This window comes from Phyllostomus hastatus, unplaced genomic scaffold, assembly GCF_019186645.2.
Source record: "Phyllostomus hastatus isolate PE091 unplaced genomic scaffold, TTU_PhHast_1.1 phas_contig_40, whole genome shotgun sequence".
Lineage (NCBI taxonomy): Eukaryota > Metazoa > Chordata > Mammalia > Chiroptera > Phyllostomidae > Phyllostomus > Phyllostomus hastatus.
In genome coordinates this window covers 26,500,679-26,513,301 of record NW_025333872.1, presented here as the reverse complement: position 1 = coordinate 26,513,301, position 12,623 = coordinate 26,500,679, and the positions used below count along the sequence as shown (strand labels likewise).

General features: G+C 34.2%; 1 protein-coding gene across 1 annotated transcript in view; it reads left to right on the top strand.

The window, feature by feature from the left end:
* Positions 1-12,623, top strand: part of LMBRD1 (LMBR1 domain containing 1) — a 102,681-nt gene that overhangs the window by 31,134 nt on the left and 58,924 nt on the right. Inside the window, exons 4-6 of the mRNA XM_045843262.1 lie at positions 2,781-2,878; positions 5,906-5,973; positions 12,111-12,199. Coding sequence (XP_045699218.1) covers positions 2,781-2,878; positions 5,906-5,973; positions 12,111-12,199 — 255 coding nt within the window. The remainder of the gene's footprint in view (positions 1-2,780; positions 2,879-5,905; positions 5,974-12,110; positions 12,200-12,623) is intronic.

Below are 12,623 nucleotides of genomic sequence, written 5' to 3'. Positions count from 1 at the left end.
AGCATTGCATGTACATGCTTGCTGTACATGCTCATGGCTCTTTACAGACAGCTGTTGCCCCCACCAGCCACTTTTTTGACTTGTGTCATGATCGGTTAGTTTTGCCAGTTTTAGAATTTCATTAAGTTCAATAATAGAAAACGTACTGTGGTGTTTAAGGGTGTTTTATTCAGTATAAGATCTATAAGATTCATCTTTGTCTTATGTATGTATAACTTCTTTTTTATTGTTATGTAATAGTTATTAAAATAACAGTCAGTCTGCTTATCAGTTCACCTGTTGATGGACATTTGGATCATTTCCAGCTTTTGTCACTGAATAATACTGCTATGAACATTCTAGTGGACGTGTTACTTTTGTATATCCTCAGGAAGGCCTGCTTGTGTAGACAACCCTTGCTTAACTCCTGGGAACCTAGTCCTTGAGCTGTTCCTTATGTTTCTAACTGATAAGGTAGTTTTGTACAACTGAATGTGAACTATGCTGTACCAGGTTGTTTAGATTGTGCAAAACATGATTTATGGTGAATACTTGCTTTGCCTCTTGGCAAGATCTGTAGTTTTGGTCATCATAGATTGTCAACCAGGCAGATGTGTCTGTATTACAAGTGCCCAATAAAAGCCTTGGAATCTGCAGCTCAGGCAGCTTCTCTGTGCAGAAATACTCTGCACATGTTGTTTCGCTTCAATACTAGAGGATTAAAATTGTTGGGTCATATGGTAATTACATGTTCAACTTGCTAAGAAACTACTAAACAGTTTCCTAGAATGTTGTGCCATTTTGTACTCTCTACAGCAAAGTATGGGAATATCATTTCTACATTTTTGTTAACTCCTGGTATTATAAGGTTAATTTTAGTTATTCTTGGGGTCTGTGCTATCTCATTATAAGTTTAGTTTGTATCTTCCTGATGGTGAACAATGATGAACGCCTTCTAAAGTATGCTTTTTGGCCATTTTGTTTATCGTCTCTAATGAAGTATCTGTCTTTTGCCCATTTTAAAAATAATTATTTGTATTTTATTGCATACAGGAATTTTATATCTTGTTATGCTAATTAAATACAATGGTAACTTACACAGTTATAAGATCATTTGTCACATAATTTCAGGGATAATAGGAATGTTTATAAAATAGTCATTAGGCTCTTTGGCTAGCTAAATGCCAAATCCACCACGTAGTAGAGACAAGTGACATACTGACCTTGAACCCAAACCTTAGTGCATCTGTTTATCAAAGTTTCTGGCGTGTGGTTATCAGCCCACAAACTCTGTTATGCTAATTCAGGGTTTATATTAAAATAAACCAATTATTTGTTTATTTTAGTTATAATAGTGGTATGACATTTAGGGTAGTTTATAGTCCTGTCTCTTTTATGTTTAATTTTTTAAAGCTTTTAGAATAGTTATTTTGTTTACTTTTTTGAATGTGTTTATTTCCATTGGGTCTTAGATATGTAATGGAAATGTTAGTACTAACTACTCCCTGATCTATAGTAGAAACAACAGTATTCATTACCCTTAATGCCTTACTGTATGTTAGTTTCTCAAAACATTAAAAGATTGCACAAATTTCACTAAATACCTGTAGTGGCAAAATTCAGTATGCTGGCAGTCATTTTCTGATTGCTTAGTATAAATGAATTCTGACCTTTCTGTTGGTTATTTAGGGCTTTGTTCATTCTGTGTTTTTGAGCTATGTTAGATTTAGTGAGAGCTGTTTTATAACTGGCCTCCAGATAAATGAGGTACAGTGTTAGTAAGTACTAAGATTATATTTAAAAATTCTATAACTGATACAGTTATTCCTTTCACGAGAATAAATAATTGAGGTTTCATTATACATTAGTAACAGATGCTTTCTTTTACAAAGGAGTTTAATGATTGTCACCCTGTGTTTGGTTTACATAATTACATTGTTGCTGTGTTTTCCATGAACTTATGTATAGCAGATACATTTAAGTACACAGAAGATTTGAAAAACAGGTTTCTTGGGTAGGTTTGTTAAGTCTCAAAAAGTTGTTTATGCTATTAATTATAGTCTATCTTTGGCTGTTCGAATTTTAAGTTCCATATGAATTAAAAGAAATATTTTGATTTGCTGCTGGTTGAAAGTATCTCAAATTCAACATCACTTTAAAAGAGATAAATAGTAAATCCATATTAGTTAACTTTGAATCTAATTTTACTGTTCTATTGTACTTACTTTTCTCTATCTTGGTTTGTAAGATAAACTTATCTTGTGTAAGATAAGTTTCATAACATTGCATATTTGAAATTTAGATTAGGGAAATTACTTTTATTAAAACAACAGTATAATTATAGTTGTTTCTTTAACTTGAGTGACTGGCAACTGTAACAGTTGTGTCAGCTGTACTTGATTTTAAGTTGGAAGGAATATGAAAGTTTAAGTTCATTTGAATGAGATGATTCACAAGAAGTACTTAACACTGTATTGTTGAGTACATTGTAAGAGCTCAGATGTTAGCTGCCACAAGTATTATTGGCAGAATTATTGTGATGATTATTGTTAAAAACTGCTCCATAGTTTACTTGAATTATGCTTTGTTATCTAATAGTGTTACTGATTTCTTGGGACAGTGGTCAGAAAAGGGTATTTTGAATATTACATGTACACATAGAGTTAGGTGTATAGGGGTCAGATGGGGGAGTGAATTTGCTATGTGAATATATGATATAGATACAGGTATAGATATAAATATAAATAGTTTTTAAGTTCATATGTATTTAGTTGAACTCAGTTTATTATTTCTTTCCACAGCCTTATATTCTGTTATATTATTCTGTGTGTTCCTCTGGATCCCTTTTGTCTACTTCTATTATGAAGAAAAGGATGATGATGATACTGGTAAATGTACTGTAAGTATCATTATTTAGAGTGCTCATTTTAGAGGAGGGAATGATTATTCCTCCTTTTTTAAAAATCAATGTGACTGCATTTATTCTAGAGCAATGTTATCTAGTAGAAATATATATACACACACACATGCGCACGCATATATTTTAAAATTTTATTTTCAGAGAAAGGGAGGAGCAGGAGAAAGAAACATTGACGTGGGAAAGAAACATCTATCTCTTGCCTCTTGCATGCCCTCAACTGGGGACCTGGCCCGAAAACCAGGCATGTGCTCTGACTAGGAATCAAAACAGCAATGTTTTGATTTGTAGGATGACACCCAACCTACCGAGCCACACCAGTCAAGGCTAATATAATAGAAGTATATTTTGAGCCACATGTGAAATTTTAAATGTTCTAGTAGCCACATTAAAATAAGTACTCAGGAACATGAAATTATTTTAATGATGCATTCTGTTTAATGTCATACGTTCTAAGTATTATCATTTTACTTAGAGTCAAAACATATTATTAATGAGACATTAAATTTCTTTTTCACACTATTTTAAGTTTAGAGTGTATTTTACACTTATAGCACATGCCAGCTGAATTAGCCATATTTTGAGTGCTTAACAGATGCATGTGACTTGTGATTATTGTTTTGGAGCAGTTCTAGAGCAGGGGTCAGCAAACTTTTCTGTTAAAGGTGAGGTAGTATTTCAGTCTTTGAGGGCCATATATTATCTGTCTCAATTACACAGCTCTGCTGTTGTAGTGTGAAAGTGGCCAGAGATGGTACTTAATGAACATGATGTGATCCAGTAAAATAGGAGGTGGGCTACATGTGACCCACAAGATGGAGTTCGCTGCTGCCTTTTCTAGGGTATAAAGGAGCACTTGCAGATTGTTCTCACTCATCCAGGAAAACACTGATAACAAAAACCTGATAAATATAGCACATTTGCATGTTCAAAACTTCAGACCAATATCACCAAGTATTGGTATAAACATCTTAACTGAATATTAGCAAATCAAATGCAAGGGTATTTTAAAAATACATCAATAAAGTATATCTTAGTTGGACCTATCTCTAGTTTGCATGGGTGGTTTAGAACTAGCACATTTATATAATTTTTTTAAAGTTTAATTTTTCTTTTTTTTTAAGATTTGATTTATTGATTTTTAGAGAGGGGAAGGGAGGGAAAAAGAGAGGGAGAGAAACATCAATGTGTGGTTGCCTCTCTCATGCCCCCTATTGGGGACCTGGCCCTCAACCCAGGCATGTGCTCCAACTGGGAATCGAACTGGCAACCCTTTGTTTTGTAGACTGGCACTCAACCCACTGAGCCGCACCAGCTGAGAAGCACATCTATTAATGTATAGTAACTTAATAGATCAAAGAATAAATTGTATGTGGAAAGGTATTTGCCAAAATTGAACATTGTTTTCCAATTTAAGGGAGAATAGCAGCATAAAAAGAATAAAATGTGTTTTGTCTTTTTATTGAGTTAGAGGAATTTGCCTTATGCCATGTTTGTGTTTTGTATTTAAGTATAAAAACAAATATATTGACTCAAAGGACAGTATTAGGCTTAATCATGTTTATTAAAACCTTAAAGCATTTGCATTGAGATCAGGAGCAAGTACATCAACAATATTTTAAATGATCCCCAGAGTGGTAATCAGCATAATTTGTTTGAGGAAAAAAAATAACATGTTTAAATATTTATAAAGAAAGTCAAAATTATTATTTGCAGATAACCATTCAATTCTGTATTTGAAAACCCAGTGCATGTAATGTGAAGTTACTGAATACACATTTAATGTTTAAACTTCATGAGATATAAACTCTCTCAATTCACTTTTCTAAAGTGCATCTTCTCCAGCTCTTTAGTTGATCTTAAGATCCTCCTTACCTTTACTTTATGATTTTTTTCCCTAAAGACTATCTTAACTCCTCTGCAAACAAGAATTTATCACATGAATTATGAATTTAACTTTTTTTTAAAGAAAATTTTTTAAAGATTTTATTTATTTTTAGAGAGAGGGGAAGGGAGGGAGAAGGAGAAGGAGAGAAACATCAATGTGTGGTTACCTCTCACACACCCCCAAATGTGGACCCAGCCTGCCATCAAGGCTTGTGCCCTGACTGGGAATCTAACCAGTGACTCTTTGTTTGTAGGCTGGTGCTTAATCCATTGAGCCACACCACCCAGGGTATGAATTTAACTTTTAAAAGGTCATTTTTAGAGACTTCAGTAGGCTGAGAAACAAATAGTTTTTTGTAACTGATTTAACAACTTCTTTGAGATTACTTTTCTTCCATATTTAGAATGTTCAGCTTGTGTTTTTCTTTATATTTGCATTACATTGTGGGCACAAAGTAAAACACAGATTTTAAAGATATGAGTTCTTGGTTTCAGGTTCTTGTTTAATCACTTACCAGATAATGTGACTTACAGCAAATTATTTAACCTCTCTGGGCCTCAACTTCTCTAAGTTAAGTTTGGGATGAGAACATCTATTTCAGGGCTATTGTGAGAATGAAATGAGTTAACATATGTAAAGTTTTTAGAACAGTCCCACTATGATAATATGTTTTATATATTTCTGTGTTTTAAAATATACTTTATTTAAATAAATATATAGATCACATTTTAAATATAATGTATACATACATGTATATTATTCTCCCAAACAGGGTGAGGATATTATGGATTCTGATTGCATCCTGTTTGGGGGAATATTTTATTAAATATTCTAGTAATTTTAACAAAGCTGTCTATTGGAGAATTAATTATGCTATAAGTGTACTGCTTTTCACAAGTCTACCCATTGAAAAGATTTTAAGTCCAATGTAGTTTGCAAAGATACTTAAGATGTGGCATATGCATTATTTTTCTTTAAAATTTAAGATTTTTTTAACAAGGGAAACTTTACAGAGGGAATATAAGTATACACTTGATGTGAAAATACTGTTATGTTGTAGCAATGCTATTATATGTTAAAGATCTTACTAAATGGTGTACTTTTCTCCCCTTGCCATCTAGCAAATTAAGACAGCACTTAAATATACATTGGGGTTTGCTGTGATTTGTGCACTCCTCCTTTTAATTGGGTAAGTGTCGATTTTTTCCCCCTGAGCATAAAAATAGCATTATTTTAATAAAAAAAAGAAAAAAAACAATATAACAATGTAAAAAAGTGAACACAGCACCTTTTATGGCACTGCCAAGCAGTAACTACAATAACCTTTTTACTCATATTGTTTTATCTAGACATTTTCTGTGTGTCAAGGTATATGCAAGTGCCCCTCACCCATACATATACCCTCCATGTTGTAATTTTACACAAATGTGATTATATTTTATATAATTTTTGATAATTACTTGTTGAAATATGGTAGGCATCTTTTCAGAATAATGTAGATCTGTCAGTTTTTTCTGTGTTGCATTTCCTTAGGATATAACAATTTATTTGATCTTTTAGTGGTGATTACTTGCACATTTATGATGCTTGCAATTGTCCCATTTTTATAAACAATACTTTGATGAAAATGCTTGTCTGTGCATCTTTTTAGATTTGACATATCAGTTTTTAAATTGTTGAATTAACCTTTCAATGAGTTTTTTCCTTAGTTCTTTTTCCTTTACTTCATTCTAATGTTAATAAAGTTTTGCACATTTTTAGTACATTTAAAATTTTCTCTTTGGAAAACATGTCTTTTTTAATATAAGACATTTATTCTTTTTAAAATAAGTCTTGATTCTTTTTTATGTTAGGAAATTCATGAGGTGCTAATAAGTTTTTTAAAGTTTCTGTTTAATATTTCGTCTTAGAAGTTTCAGTAAAAGAAAATGTTCACTTATTGAATACAATCCATGATGGGAATAAAACTGGGCAGTAACTTTTTGTAGTTCTAGGAATTCTTAGAATGCTGGTGTCTTGTACTCAAGGCATATTTCCAGTTCTTTGCCTGTCTGCATGTGTCATGAAAAAGTACTTTTTGAAAGGACACTTTTTAGTGGTTTTGCCACTTATTTTAGCTATCGAATATATTTTTAAAAGTCATTTTTGGCCTTTTAAAGAAAACTAAATCTAGTTATGTTCATTTGTTTTGTTATGTGGAGATCGCTTGTCTGTAAACCTAAATTATCTAGAACAGAGATTAGCAAATTTTTCTTTAAGGGTAGATAGTAGGTATTTTAGGTTAGAGGTTGATGTGCTATCTGTGGCTACTCGACTGCTCAACTCTCCTCTCATAGCTCTAAAGTAGTTGCAGGCAATAAATAAACAAAATGACATGACTTGAGTTCCAATAAAGCTTTATTTGCAAACACAGACAGTCAGTAGTTTGCCGATTCCTGATTTAGAGCATGACTAAAAACCATTAATAAAACCATACATCTTTACAATGACCAGAATGTCTGTCTGAAACAAAAGGAATACTGAAGTTTATTCTGAAATTTGCTGGTCTTTTTTTTAATGGGAAATCCCCTTCAGTTCTCATTTACAAAATTTACATTTTGCACAATCCTAGTAAGTTTGAACTGATTCTGTAGATGATATTTATTTATTTAGAAACAATATATTAAAAGTGAAGACAGCACCTTTTGGTTCCTTGCAAATACACTAATAACAAGGAGCAAAAGTTTGACTAGACATTTTGAGCACTGTAACATTCACTTATTTTCCGTATATTTATTGTGTACCTATTATGTTTCAGACACTGTAAAAGGTGCTGGTGAAACAGCAGTTAACAGAAAAGACAACTCCTCCCATGGAACATACTTTCAGGACAGAGTTAGCGGGGCAGAGAAAGAAAATAAACAAAAAATAGTGTTGGGGTATGAAATTGTAGTGAAGACAATGCTGAGAGGGTGGTATTTGAGAAGACACTTGAAGGAAGGGAGGGAACCATGAACATATGTGTGGGAAAGAGCATTCTAATCAGAGAAAAGAGTAAGGTACACGCTTTTAGGCAGGACAGTGTCTGGTATGTTCAAAACAAAGTGAGGAAACTAGTGTAGCTGGAGTGGAATGATGGAGTAGCTGAAGGTACGGTCAGAGGTTACTAGAGCTGCCAAATTTAGTAGGGCATTGGAGGCTGTTGTAAAGACTTTTGACATTTTTTCTGAAGGAGCTGGGAAGCTATTGGAGGGGTTTTTGTAATTGAGTGACATGATCTGACCTTTTAAAAGGATCTCTGGGTAGTGTTTTGAGATTTTGTCTTTATGGGGTAAGGGTAGAAACAGGAGATCTGTTAGAAAGCTATTGTGATAACCTAGGCAAGCCATGATGGTTGCAGTAGTAATTTGTTTGTGCCTGTAATTTGGAGAGAGAGATGGCAAGATTTTCTGATAGGCCTGAGAGAAAGAGGAATTGGGAATGTATATGGATCTAGCCAAACTACAAAGTTTGAGGAACACTTTTTTTTTTTAAGATTTTATTTATTTATTTTTAGAGAGAGAAGGGAGAGAGATAGAGAGAGAAACATCAATGTGCAGTTGCTGGGGGTTATGGCCTGCAACCCAAGCATATATCCTGGCTGGGAATCGAACCTGGGACACTGAGGAACACTTTTCTTACTTTTGATAAACAACTGCAATTTTGAGGTGTTTGTAAAACCACCCTCAGGTTTGATAATCCTCTAGAAGGATTCAGAGAACTCACTGGAGGCAATTAAACTCATGGTTACTATTTGTTACAGATAAAAAGGATATTGGGTAAAATCAACTAAAAGAAGAAATGCATAGGACACAGTCTGGGAGGATTCCAAATATAAAGCTTTTTTTATTCTTAGCACATGCCACCTTTCTGGCATCGACCTGTGACAATATGCACCTACTAGTGCCAACCAGGGAAGCTCACACAAGCCTTGGTGCTCAGAATTTTTATTAGGATGCTGTTATGCAGGCATGTCTGATTTATTGATTGTCTGCATGGTTATCTTAGCCTCCTGGTCAGCTGATGCCACTTGATCTAATCTTCCCACCCTAAATCACGTGGTTGGTTTTTGTGTCCCAGTACCTAAGATTGGGTGTGACCTGCCTGTGCCCTACAGGAAGACACTCCTTATCAGGTATGGTGCAGTTTAACTCTCAGAACCACAGGCAAAATTCAGGCCTCTTTTTAGGCTAGGCCAAATTCTTTAGTATGTAGGAAGGGCGAAGCCATCATCACCTGAGATAGGCAAATCTGAAGGAGGAGTAGGTTTGGTGGAGAATATCAAAAGCCTAGTTTGGTTCATGGTAAGTTTTATAGGCATTCAGGAAGAGATACTGAGTATGTCTCCAGATCCAGGCATTAGGAAACTCAAATTTTAGTCTATGCTCTTCCAATAGCAATATCTATCTACACTAAGTTTTATGTTTTGTAAAGTATGAGAAATAGGACAATGATTGCCAGATGTTACTCCCTGTATCTCCTCCTGGCTTTCTCATTACCAGGATCCTTTTGCAGTTGAAGTGAGAATGTTGGTTATCAGTATGTAACAGGCCAGAAGGAATGGCATCCAAAGCACCCTTGTAGGTGCAAGGCTTTGATTCAGGTTGGAGGATATTTCCTCTATTGTTATAAGAGGGATAAAAATGAAAAAAGGTGCAGGTAGGTCATAGGTTTTGTGTACAAATGAGCATTCTTCTCTGATTGACTTCTATTTTCTCAATGGTATTTGAGGTGGAGGCATCAGCTCCGTCACTGACACAGGGGGAGGATATGTGTATTCCTGTATTTATTTCACAGTCTGAAGTTTGTGAATAGAAGATTATAGTGTTTTGGTTATCCAGGATAGTGTTCTTCCCATTAACATATGTAAATATTTGAAAGAGGTAAACATTTAGGTTAAGTGATTGACTAAATTTCCTGTAATTTTCTTGAAGATGACATATTCCTAGTTTTTGTTAAATGATATAGTTTTGCTAAAACAGAAGGTAATTTAATGGCACAAATGTGTTCTAGGTTTAATTAACTAGTGCAGCTAACATTTTTAGAGCACTTGTGTATTGGGTGTTGGGCAAGGTCTTAGGGTTGTGGTCTCTGGCCTTCATGTTCATGGTGGGTAGAGACGCACATAACTTGAGTTGCAATATTTAAGTGCTCTAATAAGAGATAGATACCAGGTGTTTATGGTGGAGTAGTAAGTTTCTACTCTTGCAGTAGGAATTCTGCCTTGCAGAATCAGGGAAGACCTAAGTGGAAGTAATATTTGGATTAAAAAAGGAGTGGGAGTTAGCAGACTAGAAGAAAAAAGATGAATAGCATGTATAGTGTATTAGTCCGCTTAAACTGGCATAAACAACAGACATTTATTTTCTCACAGTTCTAGAGACTAGATAGAAGTCCATGATAGAGGTGCTGGCAAGTTGGGTTTCTGGCTGGTGGACAGCCACCTTCTCAGTGTGTCCTCAGATGACCTTTTCTCTGTGCTGCCACTTGGGGAGAGGAAGTGCCATCTGGTATCTCCTTCTTTTATAAGAGCACCAGTTCCATTAGACTGAGGTCCTACCCTATGACCTCATTTAACTTTTCCTCCTTAAAGGCCTTATATCCAGATACTACCATCTGGAGGTTAGGGCTTCAGCATATGCATTCTGCTAGTAAGGGACCCAGTTAAATCCATAACATACAGTAACAGAGGCTGAATATGTGCAGAATTAAAGCATTTGTGTGGACAAATGACAGACTATGACATAGTAATGTTTAAGAAATTTTGACTTTTATCCTGCTTGGCAGTTGAAGGACAACGAAGATGTGTATGTATTTTCAAGTGTGAATCATGAAAGTAAATACATATGAATTTGTTTTAAGAGTTACGACACTATGAAGAATGATTCATTGAAAGGGTCATTTGGGAGCTGAGTTGGAGAAGTGAAATATAAATGGTAGACAGGAAGACCATTTAGGTAACCATTACCTAATCAGTTTGGTAATCATTGTACTAGTTCAAGTGAGTGATGAGGGTCTCAACTCAAGTAGTTGCAAAGAGCAGAGAGGAAGAGACAGGTAAGCTATTTGGAAGATAAATATGATTTGGTGACTGAGTGTAGGAGGTGAAAATCCTATTATACTTGAATTATTATACTTTCATATCTACTGAAATTTATTAGGCTTTCCTTTGTCTCTTCCTGAAGAAATAATCTGTATTAAGGTTATTCACTGAGTCAGATTGGGTGTAAAATATTTTTACTAAGTAGTTTTCAGTTCTACTATTTTCAGGAGTATAAAAGCAATTTATAGTTTTATAAGCCTCCAATTCTTATCTTGATCTAACGTGTGTTTTTGAAAGCTGAGATACTCTATTCATTTTTTCAAGAAGGACTATGATTAAGAAAATATCTATACCTTTCTACCACACAAATTTTATTATAGTGAGAATCCTTAACCATTAAGGTATTGTTGAACTTAATTCATTATTTCCTCTTTACAGAAGAGGATAGACCTTACTGCTTTGCTTACAATTAAAATTAGGTTGAAGAAAGGTAGCATTAGAGTTACTTCTTATGTTCCTTTTTGACTGTCTACATTTACAATCTAAGGGATACTCAGCCCTTTACCTTAATGTCTTGACTGTCTTCTAGTTTCTGAGCTAGAAAATAGTATCTTCCTCTGTCCTTCCCTTCCATTTTTGCCCAGTCTAAGCTCCTACAGCAATCCTAGGAAGCCAGCTATCTGTTTTATTACGATGGTCCCCCTTCACTGGTGGATTGAAAAATAAATAGAAACTACTTTCATTTTGTGTACTAGGTAGAATCTTGCAAGACACAGAAAAATACTAAGAAGAAAGTAAAAATCATCCCTAATCTCACAATGAGATATTTACTGTTTATTTTGATATATTTCCTTTCTATTCTTTTCTGTGCATATAAATATATTGAACTCATTACATATATTTATATTCTGTTTTCCTGATTTAATACAGAGATCTTTTTAATGCCAAGGAGCTTTTTGACCACCTTTAGTCTATGGCTCCTTCTCAGGATATTTTTGAGTGTGGAAAATAAATTAAATAGTATTACAAAGGATACTATACTGAATTCAGTAATAAAACTATTCAAACAAATTTGTGATACAGTAAACACATAGGTAAGAAACTTTTCACACCCTCTTTATGTGGTACAGATTTGGTTTGCTAATACCTTTGGGGGGAAAGTTTGTTTAACAAAATTACTAAAAATTGAGTTTCAGACTATGTCTTTTTATTTGATCTTTTATCTTTTTAAAAACTATTAAACAGAGCTATTTTTTCCTTTGTAGTGCTTTTGTTCCATTGAATGTTCCCAATAACAAAAATTCCACAGAGTGGGAAAAAGTGAAGTTCTTGTTTGAAGAACTTGGAAGCAGTCGTAAGTATTCTTTAAAAAGAAATCCATAATAATTCATACTTTACAACCCTTGGGACTTTTTGAGTAGCCTATTTTTGCTTTGTTAAGAATTTTTCAGCCCAGGCTGGTGTGATTTAGTGGATTGAGCTCTGGCCTGCATACCAAAAAGATCACTGGTTCGATTCATGGTCAGGGCACATGCCTGGGTGGTGGGTCCCCAGTTGGGGGCATGTGACAGGCAACTGATTGATGTTTCTCTCCTTCTTTCTCCCTCCTTTCTCCTCTCTCTACAAAATAAATAAATTCTTAAAAATATATAAAAATAGAAAATTTTTTCAATTTGTAGTCAAAAGTACTCTAGACAAATTAGGAAGTTTATGTTGTTAGGATTCACTTTTAGTCATGTAGCTCTTACGTAACTAATCTCTTGACTTCTTCATTTTAC